The sequence below is a fragment of the Leptosomus discolor genome, chromosome Z (assembly GCF_034619465.1).
Source record: "Leptosomus discolor isolate bLepDis1 chromosome Z, bLepDis1.hap2, whole genome shotgun sequence".
Lineage (NCBI taxonomy): Eukaryota > Metazoa > Chordata > Aves > Leptosomiformes > Leptosomidae > Leptosomus > Leptosomus discolor.
Window position 1 is genome coordinate 65,154,444 of NC_141419.1, and position 19,411 is coordinate 65,173,854.

The 19,411-nt window shown below is 44.2% G+C and overlaps 1 protein-coding gene across 1 annotated transcript; it reads left to right on the forward strand.

Annotated features, from left to right (window-relative positions):
- The first annotated feature begins 5,444 nt into the window (after positions 1–5,444).
- Positions 5,445–7,730, forward strand: TMEM174 (transmembrane protein 174). The gene is made up of 2 exons (XM_086479913.1): positions 5,445–6,570; positions 7,539–7,730. Exons 1-2 carry the CDS (start codon positions 5,939–5,941, stop codon positions 7,639–7,641), a joined length of 735 nt encoding a protein of 244 aa, XP_086336039.1. The 5' UTR covers positions 5,445–5,938; the 3' UTR covers positions 7,642–7,730.
- The last annotated feature ends 11,681 nt before the right edge of the window (positions 7,731–19,411 follow it).

The following is a 19,411-nucleotide window of genomic DNA, read 5'->3' on the forward strand; positions in this document are numbered from 1 at the left end:
AGCAGTTGTTTTTAACTGACAGAGCCTGTGACAGACCCTTCAGAAATACAGCTCTGTCACCTCCTCTATCCCTCTGCAGCCCCTAAGTTAGCGGCAGCTGCCCGCCTTCAGGATGGAGTGACAACAGGCTCTAGTTTTATTTTATGCCTGTTTGCACCCATTTCTGAACTGAAGGATTTGCTTGTAGTAGGTAAGGATAATTAGCAGGAACTAATTGCTGCTGACCTTTGATGCTTTATGACTTGCTTTGAGCCCTGTTTGGGAAAAACAGACCTGATTCTATACCCAGAAACAGAAGTTGGCAGAGCTACTTTGGGCTTGGTTCAGCATGGTAAACTTAGAAGCATTAAAACATCTTGCAAGAGCAATCTCTGTCCTGTTGAGCTGAGTGTCTGAACACCTGCATGCTCTGGGACCTCAGCTACGCCTCAGCTTGTCTTCTGCCATGCTGTTCCGGGGAACCTGGATGTAACCGATTGCCAAGCTTTGAATTAAGCACTCAAGTTCCCTGCTGTGCCTGGGGAAGGGTGATTGTCTCGTGTCATCTTTCTGTGAACATGCCTCTCGCCTGCAGAGTTCTTCGGAGAGATGTTCAGGAGCTCCTGCATTTGGTCGTTTATTTCCACCTCTGCATTGTTCTGTCAGTCATGCTAGGGCAGCTCCGAAACCAAACCCGTCAGTGAGGGAGGTGTATTTAGCCAGCAATGGAGCTGAGGGACTTATGCATGCAGAGTAATGAGCAAACACAGCACAGAGAGGGATTTAGTATGTGGGAGCTGATTAAAATGGCATGACTCAGCCATGGGAAATGTCTGTATGAGGAAAGGGGATCCATAAAAGCCAGCAGGCATTTTATCCTCTTTTCTCTTAAGAGTTTTTTTACCTAGTGAGTTTGTGAAGGATGCTGTTGCTTGAATGCCTCGTGTAATAAGCTATGATTTACCATATTTTTGATTATTTTTTCCTAAAGCTTTTGTTTCTAACCTGATTTTTAACAGTGGTGCCCACTGCCCTGCATGATTCATGCGTACAAAGCCTTGCGCATGTTGAAGGAGCTTATCTCTTTCTCTGGATTTGTCATGCCGTTGTATAACAAGTGCAGAAGCTGGGGTATTTTACCTAAAAGGTCCCAGGCAAACAAAGACCCATGTTGGCTTTGTTCTGCTGTTTGAATTACAAATGAACACTCATTTGCTGAAAAGGTTAAACATTAAAAAAGCATTTACTCTAAACAAATAAATCTTGAAATATGTCACCATCTTTAAAAAAAAAAAAAAAAGTCCTGTCTGATTGCTAACTGTAAAGCCGTAAAGGTGTTAACCTTTTGTGCTGCCTGCAATTTGCTCAATCAGTTATTCCCAAGATGTACCCAAGAGACCAGGCAAATCAAGTAGAATATGTTGACTCTGACCTGAGTCCTCTGGAACGGAAAGATGGTCTTGGTTTTTTCCAAGGTTATTGTGTTTTGATGTCCTAAGGCAGAGTCTCCAGTGTGGATCACTGTTTCTAAAAAAGCAGCCTTCACAGAAAGCATGCTTTAGAAAGCTGCTGACCTGGCTCTTCAGAGTCAGCACCTGAATTTCCTTGGAAGGGCAGGTGTTACCTCTGAAAATGAGGATTGAAAACAGAATTTCTCTCTGTATCATTTTGAGAAGGTGCTTAGGAAATAGTTTAATGTACAGCTGTGTCAGCATTTTCTATTTTTGACTTGGAGAATCATTCCTTGAAAACTCAGTGGATGTGCTGGCTGCATTGCTAGAAGCTGCTCAGCACTGAGAGAGCTAACATAGCCAGGGCAACATTATTTGCTTACCGTGTTGTCAAAATCTGTTTCAGCAAGGTCAGAAACTGTGAGTAAGAGGCGAGCAGATCTGCCTCCACCACTGAAGGCTACCACTGGGTGAACAGCATTAGTGGGAGGAGGTTTTGGTGTGGGGAGTAGGGGTGAAGTGTCTGTATTAGAAAGGAAGCAACACCTTGTAAAACTATAAAAGTAGCTTAAAATAATACGGAATAGCATTTTTATTGAGGAAGTGAGATACTTTACTGTCACACTAATGGTGCTATAACCCCCTTTCTGCCCTAAGGTTAGCTTAAGTGCTTGACATATGAATGCTAGGGAGCAAATCAAGTTGGTTACTGATTCACACTTATTTAAACAGGCAAAGTGGGAGGTAAAGATTGCTTATCCCCTGTAGGTGAAGTTAAGGTCTCTCTTCCTTGCCACCTGCACTGACATTGCTCTCCTTCTAACTGCAACACTGCAATCCTTTGGATATGAGAAGGATTCATGAAAATACAAATGGATGCCTCTTCTCTAGGAGAAGACTTTCTTCCTGCATCACCAGCAGCTAAAAAAAATTTGAAAGCTAACTTGTCTGAAAAACTGAGATTGCACAGATCCCTGCAATGATGTTACGTTTTTAGGGCAGTAGCGCTTGCTGGACTGCACTGACCCTGTCCTTACCCTTTGTGGTTGGAAGCTCTGTATCCATCTATCTCTTTTTCATCCTACTTCTTCAGACTCATGGCTCATGGGACATTTCTGTGTTGAGGCAGACATTTTTGTCAATACCTCCACATTTCTGCAGAGAATGTGTCAGTCTTCATGAAGATCTGTGCTCCTCCCTCTATCACACATGCTGGTACCTGGATAATTAGGTATGGAAATACCTTCAATTTTGGTGTGCCTGCTGACAAGACAACATTCCCTGGGAGCATATAAAACCACCTTGCAGGCAGATGCAGTTGTGGGCAGCTGGCTGAACCTGCTCCTTGCAGCTTATTTACTCTTTGAGGCTGGCAGTGCAGTAGTACAGGGCTGCTGGGTGCACTCATGGTGGTTTTTTAGGTACTGCTCTTACACGCGTAGTTCATGTTTTCCACTAAAGATGCTGTGTATAGTCACCTTTCTCTAGGAAAAAGTCTCTCTTAGTCAAATCACCAGCTCCTTAGTCTCCCCACAATTGAATGTTTTGTTATGGAGTGATACTTGGTACCTACTCTTTTTAAGGCCAGTCAATGTGCAACCCCATGGTATAATTTTCTTTTACACGACATCTTTTGCATGTTCTGTGACTAGCTCCCTGACTATGTTACAGGCATGTAAGTAAATAAAACCTCACTACAACAGGCTGATAATGTGAACAACTCTAAAAATTAATAGCAGAAGGAGAGGAAAAAGCATTAAGTGAAGGCCTGTCAGCATTTGCTAGGATGAGTCTTGAAACTGGTTAGAGAACTGAGGAGGTGCAGAACATTACAGGAAACCTGCTTCCAGCAGCAAGCGCCGCATGGGAAGTCTGCATTGGTGACAGAAAATTGTGTAGAGGAAAGCAAAGCAATGTTTGTGCTCAGGGTCAATGTTTCTGAAACAGATAGGAACAAAACTGTAGTGAGATCTGAAAACAGTACCCATCCTGGAAAAACCCACTCTGATCAGTTCCTTAGCTTTCACAAAACTGTTTTCATTTATTCAGGAGTTATTCCACGTAGAAAGGGTGCAAGTAAGTAAGTGAGTTCCCAGAACATACATTTACTTGGCAAAGGAAAGTACTTGCTTTAAAAAATCAATGTGATCTGGTAATCTCTTATGATCTTGACAGCTGCCCGAATGCAGCATTGCCACTGTCTGGGGAAATAACGGGAGAAATGTGGGCAGGCTTAGAAGAAATTGTGTCTTACAAAGAGGGGACAGTTTACAGGGAAAGGTGTAATTTTAGTTTAGATCCTACTGCGCCAAACAGAAAGTTTTTTCTATCTCATTTTCAAAGTTCAAGTGACAAGTAGCCTTGGAAGGAACCACCTGTATTCTCCAGCTCTACTGTGCACTTAACAGCCATAAAGTCACGTCCTAGGCCAGAGGCAAAGGGAGTCAGCCATGGGATGATGCAACACCCAACTTGGAAAACTCTGACTCCAGCCAGAACCTAAGGACCATTGCGTAGGACCCAAGGACGTGTTCCAGCATAATCCTGTTGCACATGGCAGTTGCAGAGTTCTTCAATGAACTAGAGGAGGAAGGTGACACTACACCTGTATATACCATTAGTTAGACAGCTGTTAGGATATAAAGCTGCTTTTAAAAGGATGTTGGAAAGCCTGGAAGATTCAGCAAACAGCAACAAGAATGAATCATGGTATGACTTGCAGAGAGCAGTTCGTTCCATCAAGTGGACCAAATAAAGCTTAACCGTGACTTAGGTTTTAGCTGTAATTACCAATACAAGTACAGCTTATCTAGTATTTCAGCACTTTCTGATTTAGTTGTCATCATATGAAACCATTGCATTGCAAGCCCTAACACTTTGCTCAAATGGTGCAGAGTCCTGACTGGACTTGGTGCTGGGGGAAGGGCTGATCGTGAGTGTATCTGTCAGAAAATTTGTTGGCACCCTCGGTAATAGAAAAGACGTAATACTGAATTTGGAAACTTCCCAGGCGTTTTTTAAAGGAGTCCAGCACTAATATTCCCCAAGGTCTATCTGCTAACAAATGAGAAAGACACATCTGCAATTGCATTCAGCATCAGTTCTGAAGACGCCGAATTCGGTGAGCAGCCCATTTCAGGAGTGAGCTGCTGTCACACTGTGCGATATGAACACATAGTATGCTAAAGGCACCTTTACTGATTTTGAAGCAGCAGTCTGAAACTAGCAGTTTTCTAGTTCTAGAGCTATTTTTATCTTATAAATCTCAGGATAAGCTTGCTTGCCCAGAGCTGCTGGTAGCAGGAAATAGCATTATACGTTCTGCCACCTGAGGAGTAAGCTCTGTTCTGTATGTACTCCCCTGCCACTCTAGTCAAAACAGGTCGAGTATTTGGAGATTTTTCCTCCTTAAGAAATTATACAAAGATGTTCTACCAGAACCCTCAGACAGCAATTATTTTAGTCTGAAACTGTTAGGAAACAGAAAATCTCAACATTCAATTAACTGGTCTGTTTAGTACATGTGGCATATGTTCAACAGAACAATTTATTGTGATGTAAAAACAAAAATCCTAGGTGCTCCTGAGTACAGGATAAGATCCCTCACTTTACCAGGCTAACATGCTTTCTCATTCCTGCAGTGGTGCACTATCCAGGATATGTGGGCTTTATTCAGTATAAACTTTGAGGAAGGGGTGGAGATCCCACAACAAAAAATGTCCACAATTGAGGGGAAATTACAGAGCAATTATGCCACCTTCAAACAGCTGGAAAGCTTTGGCTGACTTGAAAAAACTTTTTTTAAACAACCAGCAGCTCTCCCAGGCTGTTCAGCACTCACCACCCTGTTGCCGTTTACACTCCCTCCCACCCACCCACCACTCACCCTTGGCAAAATATCAGAAAGCCTACTTTGATATTTTTTAAACCACTGAAACTCTGGACTGCAGAACAAGCTGTCACAGAGGTCCAGGAGTGGCTATAAACGTCACGCTTCAGAGCACTGCCAAGCACTCCCAGCAATGGCCATGCATTTTCCTGCAGATCTGAGTTGCTGGACTGGTGGCCCAAGGAGAGCGATAGTCACCGCGCTGCTGTTGACTAAACGTATGCTGTCCATATGTTGGATGCATCAGCTGGCAGGGGGCCTAGGAAAAGCTGCGGTGGCTGTAGCTTCCTTCCTCTCCCATCTGGCATGGGCACAGCAAGGAAGTATCAGTGGGTGCCAAATTAAAGAAGAGGATAAACAGAGCGATAAGCAGCCATGCAAGGGTGAAGCCATTTCGGAAGCGATGGTGGTAATTCAAGAAATGTTTAGTGATCACTTCAGGCTTCGCTTCCCAGACCTTTATTCTTCTAAGCAAAGTTTATTCTTTCACATGATGGACTCTGTTAACCATACACACAAAGTTCTTGTATAACTAACCTGAACCTTCGACTTTAAATGTTCTGCCAAGGCCCTTACAAGCCCCCTTTCTCTTGAGGCAGAAGATACACTGTACTCAGTAATGGAGCAGAACAACAGCAATGCAGAAGATTTCTCCTTGAGTGTCTTTTCTGTCACTCCTTATCAGCCAAACAGATCCGACGTCCTGGTGTCAGATGGGGATAAAGCAGGCGCCACTTTGCTCTTTTCAGGTGTGTTTTTGGGACTGGTGGGGATCACTTTCACCGTGATGGGATGGATAAAATACGACGGCATTACTCACCTGGAGTGGACTCAGTTACTAGGGCCTATTCTGCTGTCTGTCGGGGTGACTTTTATTCTGATTGCTGTTTGCAAATTTAACATGCTTACATGCAAGCCCTGTAAAGAAAGAGAGGAAAATACATCAGATCTTGACCAGACTGCAAGTGGACAGTCCTTTGTCTTCACCGGCATTAACCAGCCTATAACTTTTCACGGCGCCACAGTGGTACAGTACATCCCTCCGCCGTACCCAGCCCAGGAAGGCATTGCTGTGAGTCCTGGCTACCTTCACCCAGTGCTCAGCTGCTGTGGTGGTGTTTCCTCCAGTGCTTCACCAATTCCCACCCCAGGTTCTGCTCACTTCTGCCCTGCCTACCCCCTGGATAACCCAGCTTTTACCGGCGATGAGATCTATGCTACCTATCCTGCAGAGAATACCAGGAATCAGAGGTACATCTTCCAAAATGTCTTCATGTGTTTGGACACAGACTTCTGAGTATTTTAAGTGCTATGTATGGTTTCAAAGGAAACAAAGCTGGTCCAGGGTGTTATCCTTCTTCAGATATTGTTTTTATTTGTTAGGAGTATGTCTTGAGTAAAGACTATGGAGACATACTTTTCTGTAAATTTACGTAAGTGAATCCATTTCAATTTTCAGTCTACTAAATCTCCCATTATTTTTTGAAGATATTAGTACATATGCTTCTTCCTATAGTTTTTTTTATGCTTATCTTACTACCTTTAAACTGTTGACCAGAAGGTTATTATATGCAAAGCCAGAGGCTTCCATTCAAACACAATCACAACACACGAGTCAGCGCACCAACAGCATTTTCACAACAATGCAAGAATCAGTTTGGTACCAGATGCTCTCCCTCCCAATTATGCCTGGCCACAGCATGCTCCTCTCTGACTGTAGTTACTCTTTTCCTAGTTTTGGGGGCATAAACAATATCACTGATACTACAGAGCAATAATATACATATCTTATATTAATTAAATAATTACTATAAATATTTTTAACAATATTAAAATAATTTTATATAGTTCTTTCCTCTGAGGAAGAATATTCTGATAATAGAAATTATTCACAATTATGTCCTTCCTAGAACACAAGTCACTTATAGTTAATTTATCGAAGTCTGTTTGAAAAACTGCTGACTGACCTATCATCCTCAGTGACATGTGTGACAGGTGCAGGGAGAATGAAAACAAAAGTCACCTCGTGACACTTTTATACTTCATGAAAAGAATACAGCAGATGCTTGAATCCCAGTAAAACTTCATCTCATAGCATTTTCTCAAGAAGTCAAGAAGTGCTTTGCCCAGGCAAGGCTGACAGGATGCAGCACTGAGGTTACTTGCATGCTTTGTGTTTACTAAATTCCTTTTGTGCCTGCTCCTTTTCCTGTTTTCAGGTCAGGGGACAGTTCTGATGACCCAGAAGAACTGCTGGAAGACTATGCCTGTGATGATTTGTCACCTCCACGTTATGAGGAAATATACCCACTGTCTTCATAAAATAACCATGGACGACAGATGACAATTCTAAGAGACACCAGATTTTTAATCTCCAAGAAAATTTTCTTTAAACACGTGTATGATAGGCAAGTGTGAGCAAGATCTTAGTACTGAAAAACAGTTCAGTATCACTGAAGATATTTAACCAATCCCTTATTTTTCTCCCTTAAAATTCATTAACCCTTTGCTATGCAGTTTAATAGCAGAGCTATTAATTATTTAATAGCAAAGCTACTAAACTTGAGGATATTAGGGTTCCCCAAGAAGAAGCCTGATTTTCAGACTTGCTGAAACCAGTGTGAACTGTGAATGCACAATATGTTTGTGGAAGGTCATGACTGCTCCTGGACAATCAGCATCATTAGAAAACACTTGATTTCTTCTTCATGTGTTTTCCCTCTTGATTGCTTGGGAAACTTCAAGTTTCCAAGTGCTCAAGTGTCTGATCCATGAAAGTGTCTACAATGTCTGAATTCTGTCTGATTCCTTAGACTATCTCATTTACTAATAAGTGCAGTCTACAGATTAGACCTCCTCTGCTTGGTTCACCTGTACAACCCAGTCCTGTAGGCTTTTTAGAGCACCCTGCTTGAACCAGAGCATGCCAGAACAGAGAAAATACACATAGTGACCTCTGTCCATTTTTACACAGACCTCTAAGACATCCTCCATGCACCCAGTTCCTTCCCTATCTGATGGGATACAAAGCACTGTCTCCCACCAGGAGTCCTAACAACTACTAGGTTATCGTATCTAAAGAAAATTGCATCTTTCTGAAGCCTTGACAGAGGTGTGTGGTCCTTCTGGTTTTAAAGGCTTTAACAATCACAGCTTCTTCCCTGGTACACCCTCACTCTGGGGGAAAGCTGTGGTGGAACCCCTCCTGAGGCCCCACCTTGTCTGAATATGAGTCCTAGGCACACAACTCAAGATGTAGGTTCCCTCAGAGCATCCAGGCAACTATGGGCTGCAGTGAACTTTCTTGTTCAAGTTCAGCTTTCAAGATCAACAGGGTTCCAGGCATTGCTTCCACAAATGGATTTACAGCTGTATCTAACAAAGGATGAGGTGCATAAACTATGAAATCTTGCAATCCAGAATGGAGGTCCCAAAAAGCGCTGCTTAGGAGCTGTCTAAACCCCAGAGTAATGAGAACGCCGTGAGTTCTTTCATTTTTACTTTGTATTTCCACATACGCTGCAAGTCCTGGTTTCAAGTATGCCTAGAAGCACCCTGACACTGATACCTAGTCAGTATCTCCCCATGCAGGATCCCATCAGTTTTACCTGTCTCCCTCAAAGGCGTCAAACCAAAAGCTGTTCTCAGCCCACACCTGCTGGAGCAGGCACAGCACAAAATGATCTAGAGGGTAACCGTCTCCGTCCAAAGTAACTGAGCGACGTGCTGCTGGTGTGCCCGCAGGTCAGTGACCTGGCCTGGCCAACACAGCTGCCTCAGCTCCTGCTAGTTGTCATCGGCCTGTGATTGATCTCATTGATCTCACTCCTGAGGGCTGGAGAAGCCTGATGTTGAGCACGGGCAGGTGGTTCAGGAGGTACCTGGCAGCTGGAAGTCACTGAGTGTCCGTGCAGCCTCGCTAGCAGTCAGGGAACATAGCTCTGGGTGGAGAGGTACATTCAGAACATTGCCCAGTTGCATGGAGTTACAGATGTGCACCAACCTCCCTGTCTTGCATGCTTAGAGGGTGCCAAGAAATAAGCCATTTTTGGAGGTGCACAAGACAACCACTGTGCTCCATGGTCATGGACATGACACTGACAGAGGTCATATTTGGGACGTAACATTTAAACCGACTCAAAGCTGGATTAGGAACTGCAGCAGCAGCTACTGGACAGTGACTACAAACTAAGTGCGAGGTTTTTCTCACTAGAGAAATACAGGGCAAGCTGATTTTCAGCAGTGTTGGCCTGGTGTTAGCAGGTAGGCGTGCATAGTCAAAGAAAAAGAAAGGCAGACACTCTGTATTCAGCATGATCTCTATGGGATTGAGTGAGAGAACAGAAGTTCTAAAAATAAATGCAACCTTCTCTTAGAGAACTCTCTTCCTCCTTTTCCAGAACTTACAGGGAGATGAACTCATTCTCCCTCCACAGCAGGAAACTGGAAGGTCCCAAATCCCCAGTTAGTTCCACATGGACAGATCCCTGCACTTAGCACATAGTTCTGCTGACTCCAGCAAGCACTGCAGGAGCATAGAGGTCAGGCTTGATGGATCCAATTGCAAGACCAGGGTCAAAATTTCTACCTGATCACCCTCCCCCACAAGAAGAAAATTCCTTCAGTCAGAAACCACAGACTTTTGCTGCTGCTCTTTTTTTTTCCCCCCCAGATACATGACATGAGCATGTTTCATGGGGTGATCATAGCTTTATTTTTATGACACCAAATCATACTGTCAGAGTAAATACAAGAAATCCAGAAGGTTGCGCTGTGGACTCCACAGTAGTTTAAAGTTTACTTCTGTAAACACCAAATTCGTTGAAAGAGCCCTGGGTTTATTTTTAAAGAGAAGGATGAATAAATAAGTTTAAATAACTACGTATTAAAATGAACTTGACCCGTCAGATGAATTCTTCCTGAATTCTGCACGAGTCTTTTCATGTACAGATATTTGAGAAGCTCCAGTCTGATGACATTTCCTTGCTGTGCTAATTGCTGATTATTGTTTTTAAGAATAGAGCAGTATTCTGTGAAAGCTTTTCTTCCTCCTCTTCTTTCCACCTTCTGCTTTCATCCTTTTGTCTATTTTAAGATTTTTCTTATCTTTAGGGTTTTTTTTTGCTTTTGTTACTGTATCCTCAGTGATATAGCTATCACATGAACTCACCTCTCACCATTATGATCTCTTTCATCCCTGTGATGAGTGAAAGAACAAACCTAGTTGGCCAGACCTTCAGTCAAGGTGAACTGACACAGCTCTGCTACATTGTACTAATTTAACTCCTCAGAGCACCCACCTGGAAGATTGTATTTGCTGAACCCACTTTTCATTTAAACTAGTGCTCTTTAAGCAAAATTACCTTTTCCCGTCTTGTCTGCAATGCTACTACAGACCTGCAGAATGGTGCTTTATTGTGGTTAGATGTGTCTCAAACTCTAGCCACAGTGACCGAATGTTGTACGCAAGTATTCAATCACCTAACACTGAATGGGTGACTGCGATTTTTCCTGATATGACTCCATTTATAAGATTTTGACCATAAACTGATTAATATATGAAGTTGGTGGAGGTGTGTCTATTGATACAAAGCTGAGCACAATCTGTTCATTGCAGTAAAAATTCTGGACAGAGCTGCTCCAAGATCGAGGAGCTGTTTCAAAACACTGAATGCCACGTGCCAAATGCAGCTGCAGGGTATGAATTCCTTCTCAGATAAAATCTAAATCTGAAGTCTGAAATCTGAAGTCTGAAATCAGTGCTGCTGTATCTGTGAGGAAGTACAGGAACGTAGGAGTCAAGGTTCGCTTTGCTTTGGTCCTGTAGCACCTCTTCACAAAAGCCTGATTCCACCAGAGGTACCTGTTTCTGCCACTGATGCTCCTGTGCGAGTCCCTGCGTACAGACCCGTGCAGAAAGCCCGTACAAACGGGCGTTCGAAAGTGACAGCGCTCAAAACCTCCAAAGGGTTATTTTTAAACTGAATCGGGATTTAGGAAATTGGGGTCTCGGGAAAAAAATAAACCTGTAAGTAGGGCTCGTTCCTTTGCGAAGAGCCCTAGTTAGGCACATGGCAGGCCTTCGGCACCAGGTCCCCGCGGGATGCTCGGGGGTGCTGCGGGGGTCCCCACGGGATGCTCGGGGGTGCTGCGCTGCGGCCCCAGCTCCGCGCGGAGCCCGAGCCGCTGCTCCCACGGGGCCGCGCCGCTTTCCCCTGCCCCGGCTGGGCCACGGCCGAGCACGTTCACACCGACAGCGGCCCGAGCGCTTTGCCTGGCCCCGGCCCCGGCCCCGGCCCCCGGCCAGCGCCCCCCGCCCTGCCGGCGCACCCACGCCACCTACCGCCGCCACCAGGGGGCGCCGCAGTGTACCGGAGCCGCCGGTGGGGGCGGGCCGGGGCCGGGGGCGGGCGGAGGGCGGGGCGGGGCCGGGGCCTCCCGGGGCCGGGGCCAGCCGGGGCTGCGGCCGCCCCGGTGCGGCACCAGGCCGCTGAGCCGCTGTGCCGGCGGCTGCCTCCGCATCGCGCCGTGGCCGCTCGCAGGCGCCGCCGGGTCCCGCCTTGTGCTCCCCCGCCCAGGCTGAAATCGGACGGCGTTAGCGCGATCGTGTGTCCCCACTGCCTGGGCAGGTGTCGAGGGTGCAGAGCCGGTACATACTAACGTGCTGCCTGTGTGCCGCCTGGCTTTGGAGCCAGGAGAGCCGGAGCTTTTCTCCCTTACTGCGAGCACTAAAGGTGCCTTTAAAAAGTACCCTGAGCTCCCACACAACCGAGAGTTGGCTTGTTTAAAGGAAAAAATACCTGCGGTGAAAGACCCAGTGAAATCACCATCCCCGCTCTCACAGGATGAGTGGACATCTCGAAGGACTTCGGCTTGGGGAGATGCTGCGCAGTGCACTCACATGCACCCTCCTCCTCCTCTTCCCCCCTATGGCCTAATGGGACAGACTTCTCTCTGCATGAAGGAGCAGGGAGGAGTCCAAGGGTCATTTGGAAAGAACTAGGGCATGCTGTTTGTATACAGCACGTAAGATAATCTGTGCTTGCTGCAAGTATCATTATTGCCTCCACTTTAGCTGTCAGAGTGAATAGACATCAGCAGGACGTGCTGAACGTCGCTATCGCCACTCCATCCCCAAGTGTGCACCAGCGTGTCTGGCAGAGAAGCATACAGCACAGCCAGGTGGGATCTCATGGGCTGTGCCCGCATTAGCTGAGCAGCAGCTCAGCAGGAGCAGGTCTGCAAAGTGAAACAGCAGCTGCAGAGAGCCCAGTGCCCACATTCACTGCGTGTTGGGAGAGGTTTATATCAGACTTAGTCCTGTGGGCCGAATGCCGATTCGCAGTTGTTGTTCTTCTACGGTGTATTTTGTGGTTCAGCTTCATCAAATAGACGTTAGTCAGCTCACACCTGTGATGTGATGCAAAGACTCACAGGGTAGGTGGGGACTGGAGGGACAGTCTCTTCAAAAGTGCCTGACTTAGGAACACTCGATGCCCTACAAGCATGGGGTGACTTGCAGCAGCGGCAGGAGTTGCATGTGGTGGAACAGACCCATGTAGACCTACATGAGAGGCTTGCCTCAGCTTCCTGACACCAGTGAGCTCATGGGCACGCGTCTCCCAGTGTTGATGGAGGTTACTTCGAAAGGTTTCAGGGCACAGTGTCAACAGCTCCAAAGTTACATGGAGTCTGATTTTGAGATATAGCAGGCTTGTGTCTTCCTGAACAATATTTGTGAAGTGACGGGTAAGTTTTTCCACAGGGACAGGCAAAAATGGCTCCCTAGCTCGTGTGATCCGTCAGAAAATGCCCTCCTGAACCTAACCCCGTATGTGTTAACATCTAGCACAGGGTCGAGGGGAAATCAGTGATGCCATGTTTGCTCTTTCTGTGTCATGTGTGGCAGCTCTAATGAACAATTGATTGCAGCTACACAGACTATTTAGCAAGCACCATGGGACGTTTTGTAGCAGAGTAGCTGCTGTACTTCTTTTACAAAATCCTAGGATGAGATTATTGCTCTCCGTTTTGGGTTATGTGGTGTCAGATTTTTTTTAAAAGACAGGGGATGTTTTCGTTTATCTTTGCAGGTGAATGATCAGTCTGTATGTAAGACCCTGTGCTTGCTACTTAGGGAACAGGGCATGCTGTTTAACAGCCCTGCATAGCTGGCCTGATATTTTTTGTGTTTTGCATAGCTGCAGCATCAAATTTACTTACAGTTCAGTGGGTACTGTCAAGAGCTTAGCATCAGTCTAAAGGTAAAGGATCAGTCTTTGTCAGCCTGAAGACATACCTGAGGAAATATTGAACAATAAAGCAGTCCAAGTAGATGGCTGCCAAAAAAGAAATAGGTGTGCATTTTAAACTTCTAAACATGAAGCTGGTGGTAGCTTCCATGCTAATGGACACTGCTTGGGCTGCCCTGCTTGTTTTTCTGTTGCTCTGCAACCCAAACCAAGCCAGCAACAGGCCACGCTGACATTGGAGGCAACACTGGCTTGTCACAGACTCATGTCCTCAGGCACCTGCCACACATCACTGTGGTCAGGTCACACAGGGTTGCCTCACACAGAGGCCTGACAAAAGCTGGCAGCTTGAGAAGGCTGCAGTTTGCACCTCTTTGCTGTTTGTGTTTGCCACCATTTGTTTTTCACCATTTAACATGCCACCTTCGCATTTGTGTAGAGCAGGACAGCAGTTGCCACAGCACATGCAACATGCTAACTATTTCGTTATCTTTTCCGAAAAACATTCTTTAGACAGCCAGTTGGTCTTACTCATCTTACGCCATCTTAAGGGAGGGAAGAAAATAAACTAATAAGACTCCAGCAGAAAGTAGTCTCTTCAGAACTGTAGAGATGCAGTAGGATTTTTGCCGCAAAACAACAGTTCCCTGCAAAATCTTTCATGGAAAGGGACAGAAAAAGACAAACAAGTTATTGTAAACAGTGAAGCCACAGAGCTCCAAATTTGTACATGTGTAGTCCATCAACACTGTGGTTTTACTAATCCTCATAAAACATTAATGGAAAATATTATTTTTACCATATTTGCTCAAATAAGGCTTATATATTCCACTCCCCCAGATTTTGCCCTCAAAACCAGAGGTACTTGAATGTTTCGCCATGTGCCCACACTCTGCATTGTTATAGAGTCTTCTGTGTCTTTTTGGTCTTCTGCAGACATGCAAGGTGCTTGCTCCTCCTGCCCTCCAAGCTGGCTGGACAGGAACCGATCAGGACACCCATAGACAGCAACTGTGCTGCCACAGGGGCACAGGCCACCTTTGCGTTGTGGTTGGGTTTTGATCAGATGACTTTTTTTCACAGACTGAATGAGCACAGTTATGTCTGTAAAAGCCATGCAAATATGCACATGCTTCATCTTTACAAATCAGTCATATCAGATATGGGCTTTATTCTTGTATTTTAAGACCCTCAAATGTGGCCTTTATTTGCATCTAACAAATCTTGAGAGGCACAGAATGCTTGGTAGGGTCAATAAAAGCAGTAGTATGAAATATCTAATGCTTGTGTGTTTGGGGGTGGTTTTGTTCAGCCTGTTAAAACCTGGATATGCTGGTAAAGAACAGGAACGAACATAAAGAAGATGAGGTACAAAGCACGTCTGCAAATCCTTCCCTTAACTGTAGTGACATCAAATTCCACTCAGATTCAAGAAAACCAAAAAGCAAAGGCTTAAATGTCCAGAAAAGTGGGCAGATAGAAAAATGGGGATTTGCAGGAATGCCAGTGGAGGATGGCTTCTATTTTTATACTTCTATAATGAAAAGGAAAGGCAGGAAAAAAAGGGCAAGAATTAACACATCAATGATGGGGAGGAAAAAAAGCAGGGAGCTCTTAATCCCACCAAATTATACAAGTGAACATTTTGCTAAACAGTGTTTCAGTTAAAAATAATTTCTTAACTCTTCCAAGTAAACACATTTGAGATTTCCTCCTAGAACTGCATTTCTGAATAAATGCCATTATATTCAAAAAAGCCGCTAGATAGATGTATGAAGCACAAGAATACACAAACATAGATACACGTGAACCCCGGCACACACACTCAAAGGGTAGAATAACTCACTGTGTCAGTGGGAACTGACTAATGTGACAATTGATGAGAGACTTCAGCACTGGGAGCATCAAAGTGGAAAAGACTTGCACGGCTCCTGCTGTGCTAGGCAACTGCACAAACCCTTTCATAAATTGTTCGAGATCCATGTTAAAATTAGTTGGGATTTGCTTTTAATGGAAGGTAGGGAAAAGTCAAGAAGAGAGAGTAAGACCCAACATGGCAGAAAAGAGAGAACCAGGTAATGACTAGGGGAAAAAAAATTAACTCGTTTTGCACATTATGCTACCTATTTTAAACACCTCTACCTTCTCAGCCCGTGCTCTGTGTGTTGCACTTGATATTGATCGTTAATCAAAATCAACCAACCAATGTGTTAATCTTTAATGTTTACTTAGCCATACAGACCAGGAGGTGGTGACCCACAGGGTAACATTACTAAGATGTTTTAGTTTTATGTTATAAGTTCAAGTATTTTATGTTACCTTTCTGTTATTTTCACAAAAAACAAGCTCTCCTACATCTCTTTAGTAAAAAAAAATAAATCCAAATGAGCTGCAAAATTATGCCCCTGCTTCCAAACAAATAATAAACCTTAATGTGAATAAACATGCCTTCATAATCAAAGCTGGGCTTGTGATCTAACTGGATAATAATTCTCTTGTAACATCATCAGCTCGGAATGAGTATCAGCCTGAGTGTTGTTGGTGCAGGTGTAACTTAATGAATTCAAGCTCATTTTATACGGCACTCGGTTGCTTATATTGGTGTTGGGAGCGTTAGGTCCTTCAATTTTTCATAACAAGTAACACCATTAAACTGCCATAGAGCAATATAAATCAGAGATTTTTTTCTTAGAACCCATAAAACAACTAACAAAAATGTTATGGTTGCCAGATTCATCGTGTGCTTTTATACATCCAGCAAACAGAACTGACTGTAACTGTTTTCATTTAGCTCTTATTTTTTGCTATTTTTTCAACAGTGTACAAAAATCAGTGTGGAAATACAAGAGAAATAGTCTAGTCTGAGGAACTCACTGTCAAAGCTGTGGAGATGATAACAGGATTCTGAACGTAGAACAGGATCTGTACTTGTATGCTTCTCTGCTGCACTGGGACACATATTTTAGTCAAGTTACATGCACAGTACAAGCAATGAGCACAGAAAACTGTCTGATTGCACAGCCAAGTCACATGCCCATTTAGAGTATCTTGGGGTGCATGAGTGTATGTAGCTGATATGCACATGTGGGCATGCCTAAATTACATACATCTTAATCTAACCTGTTAACACGCATCTGTGTTAAGTCATTAAAGACTGAAAAAGAAGAATGGCAATACTGGGAAAAAAGTATGCATTGGTATTTTTCAGAAGCTGATATTATTATTCATTGTTTATCAGAGCATAAATTATTTTTATTGTTTAGTTTAATAGCAGTTACAATAGATGGTATAACAATAAAAATTTTCCATCTTCTATTTGCTAAAGAGCCATCTAATCCTGGTTTGATGCTCCTCAACAGCAGAATTTTATGTTACCCAGCTCTCTTGCCTCTCAGCAGCATGACTAACTTTGCCTGACCTACCATGGACAACTGGGAGAAATCCGTCTGTTTCAAATGTGGAAAATTACACATTGCCTTTCATGCTTCACACATGAATATATTTTTCAGTCCTCTGTGAACACTTCCAAGATGCTCATTACCTGGAATATGGGAATAAATTCAGCCATGGTTCCTTAGGCACAACCATTTAAAATAATGTCACTTGACCCCAGTTATGCCAGATTGGCCCAATATATCTGAAAAATAATTTTCTTCGTATCAGTTGTTTGCTGCCATTTTCCAACCAGCTTATAGGAGCCCAAGAATATGATTAACTCTTCAAGCCAGTTTTAATAAATAGCTGCTAGAAAATGCCCAAACCAGAAATCTTTGCTGTTTTTATAAACGATTTGTAATTAATGTATGAATAAATTGCACGTTTGAATTTTCACCAAAACAACTGTTTTCCCCAGGAAATCACAGTTAAAAGCTGAAGTGAATGTTCCTTTAGAAAGTGCACTTTGTTTATAGAAATAGTCTTAGCAGTAAATGTCTGGCAAAGCTTCAAACTTGGAATTGCATTACATTGGTAATTTTAACTTTATCATCTTAAACAGATCCAGTTTGGTTGTATGAATACAAGCAAAGTAGAACAGCCCTCAAAGAACTGCCTTTAAGCAGGCTTTATTCTATCCCATGAAGCTTTGTAATTCCTTCTGTTATTATTAATAGCTGTTAAGTGCTGACAGCATGCTTGGCGCTGAATGAAACGCAGGAGTAGACATGGTTCTTGTTAAGGGTTGCCCTCGGGAGGCCATTTACTGTGTGTAACAACAACAACAACTTTATTGGAGTAGTAATCCACTAACACAGCTGCAGCTCGGGTGTCAGGAGATGTCGCTGTTTAGACAAAAGAGTGATGTGCACATGCATGCAGATACGACTCTCACGCAGTAATGTCACAGCTAACAAGGCTATCAGCAGAGCAGTCAAGAATTTCTGAGGCAGCCAAAGAAAAGCTGTGGCCCAGAGTGCCGGTTTTGCAGGGTTTTCTCCCTTAGCGGCAGGAGTGCATACCACTGGGACAGGCCAAGCACTCAGCATCACAGGTGCTGGATGCACTGTGATGGAAGGAGAATCTGAAAGGGCAAACCTCTGCTGCTAGAGGTTATGGCATGTTCAGCCGCGGGATTAAAGGAAATGGTAGAAAAGGCAAGAATTTCAAGCAGAGGAGCCCTGAAGCTCTCTTACATGGATGGCTTCCTTTTGAGCCAGGAGCTACGCAAGTGTTGAAAAAAAATTTAAAGGAACTGAAGGGATGGTGTGGGAGGCAGCTTCAGAGCCTGAACCCAAGACACCTGGAGGGAGCTGAGCTGGTGTTCCAGAGTGAAAGACAGGGTCTCTGTTCTTCTGCTTCAGGGAAAGCTGGCATGCCCACTGGCCGTCATCGGTCTATGGTTGTGGGTGGCGTACAGAGATGATGCCGAATTCCTGACCTTCAAGGTCCTAGTTTTAGCCTAGCCAAGATCAGAGTTCTGCTGCATCATCACCTGTGGAGGGTAGAAGTGAGAGAGGAGAGGCAGTGGCACTAGAACTCTTCTGACAAGGTCACACTTTAACATATATGTGAGTCAGGAGCTTTGCAGGGGACATTTACACACACACACACTTACACACACACCCCCCCACTCTGATCAGGTGGCTGTGCAGTACCCAAACCAGAGGAATGAAAAGGTGACCGGCTCCCCCACTCAGCAAGACTGGTGTTCACGTCCACCAGCGGGTTTGACCTGACACCAAATGCCACAAAGGCGGAGATGGCCATCCTCTGCTGTCTTCTCCTTTGGATCTTCCCTAATACTTCGTCCCTGTGTCCAAGTACATGTTGATATTGCAGGTGGAGTTGTGTTTGCTTCTTCTTCTCCAGGGCTCTGGTCTGCTACTCCAGCCACAGCGACATCCAACCTTATGTTAAGCATCTTTCTGGGGGCTTCTAACTTGTAAGCACAAGGGCTAAAGCTCCACAGAACTAGATGCTGCACGATGTGGGAGGTAAGTTATCCCTGGGTGTACAGATGCTGGTTGATGATAATGGCAGGAGAAAGTAGGTCCAAACAGGTCAAATAGATCTCTTGAAACTGTTTATCTTAGTTTCATTGTAATTGCCTGCTACACAAAACCTTCCCTTCTGCTTCAATGTCACCTACTCTCAAACATATTCTAACAAGCCTTCTCCCTTCTTTGCTGTCTGCCTTCTAATGCTAATTTTAGATGCATCTGCTTTTTGAGTACCTTTGCCTAAAACAACCAGATTGTCATAAAATGCTTAATATGCATAGCTTTAAGGTGTTACAGCTTGGTACTCCAAAACTTAACTAATTCACAAGTCATTAGTCACCTGTGGCCTTTGAGGCTATAAAACATATGAACAAAATTTATTTTTTAACTTTCTAGGGAATA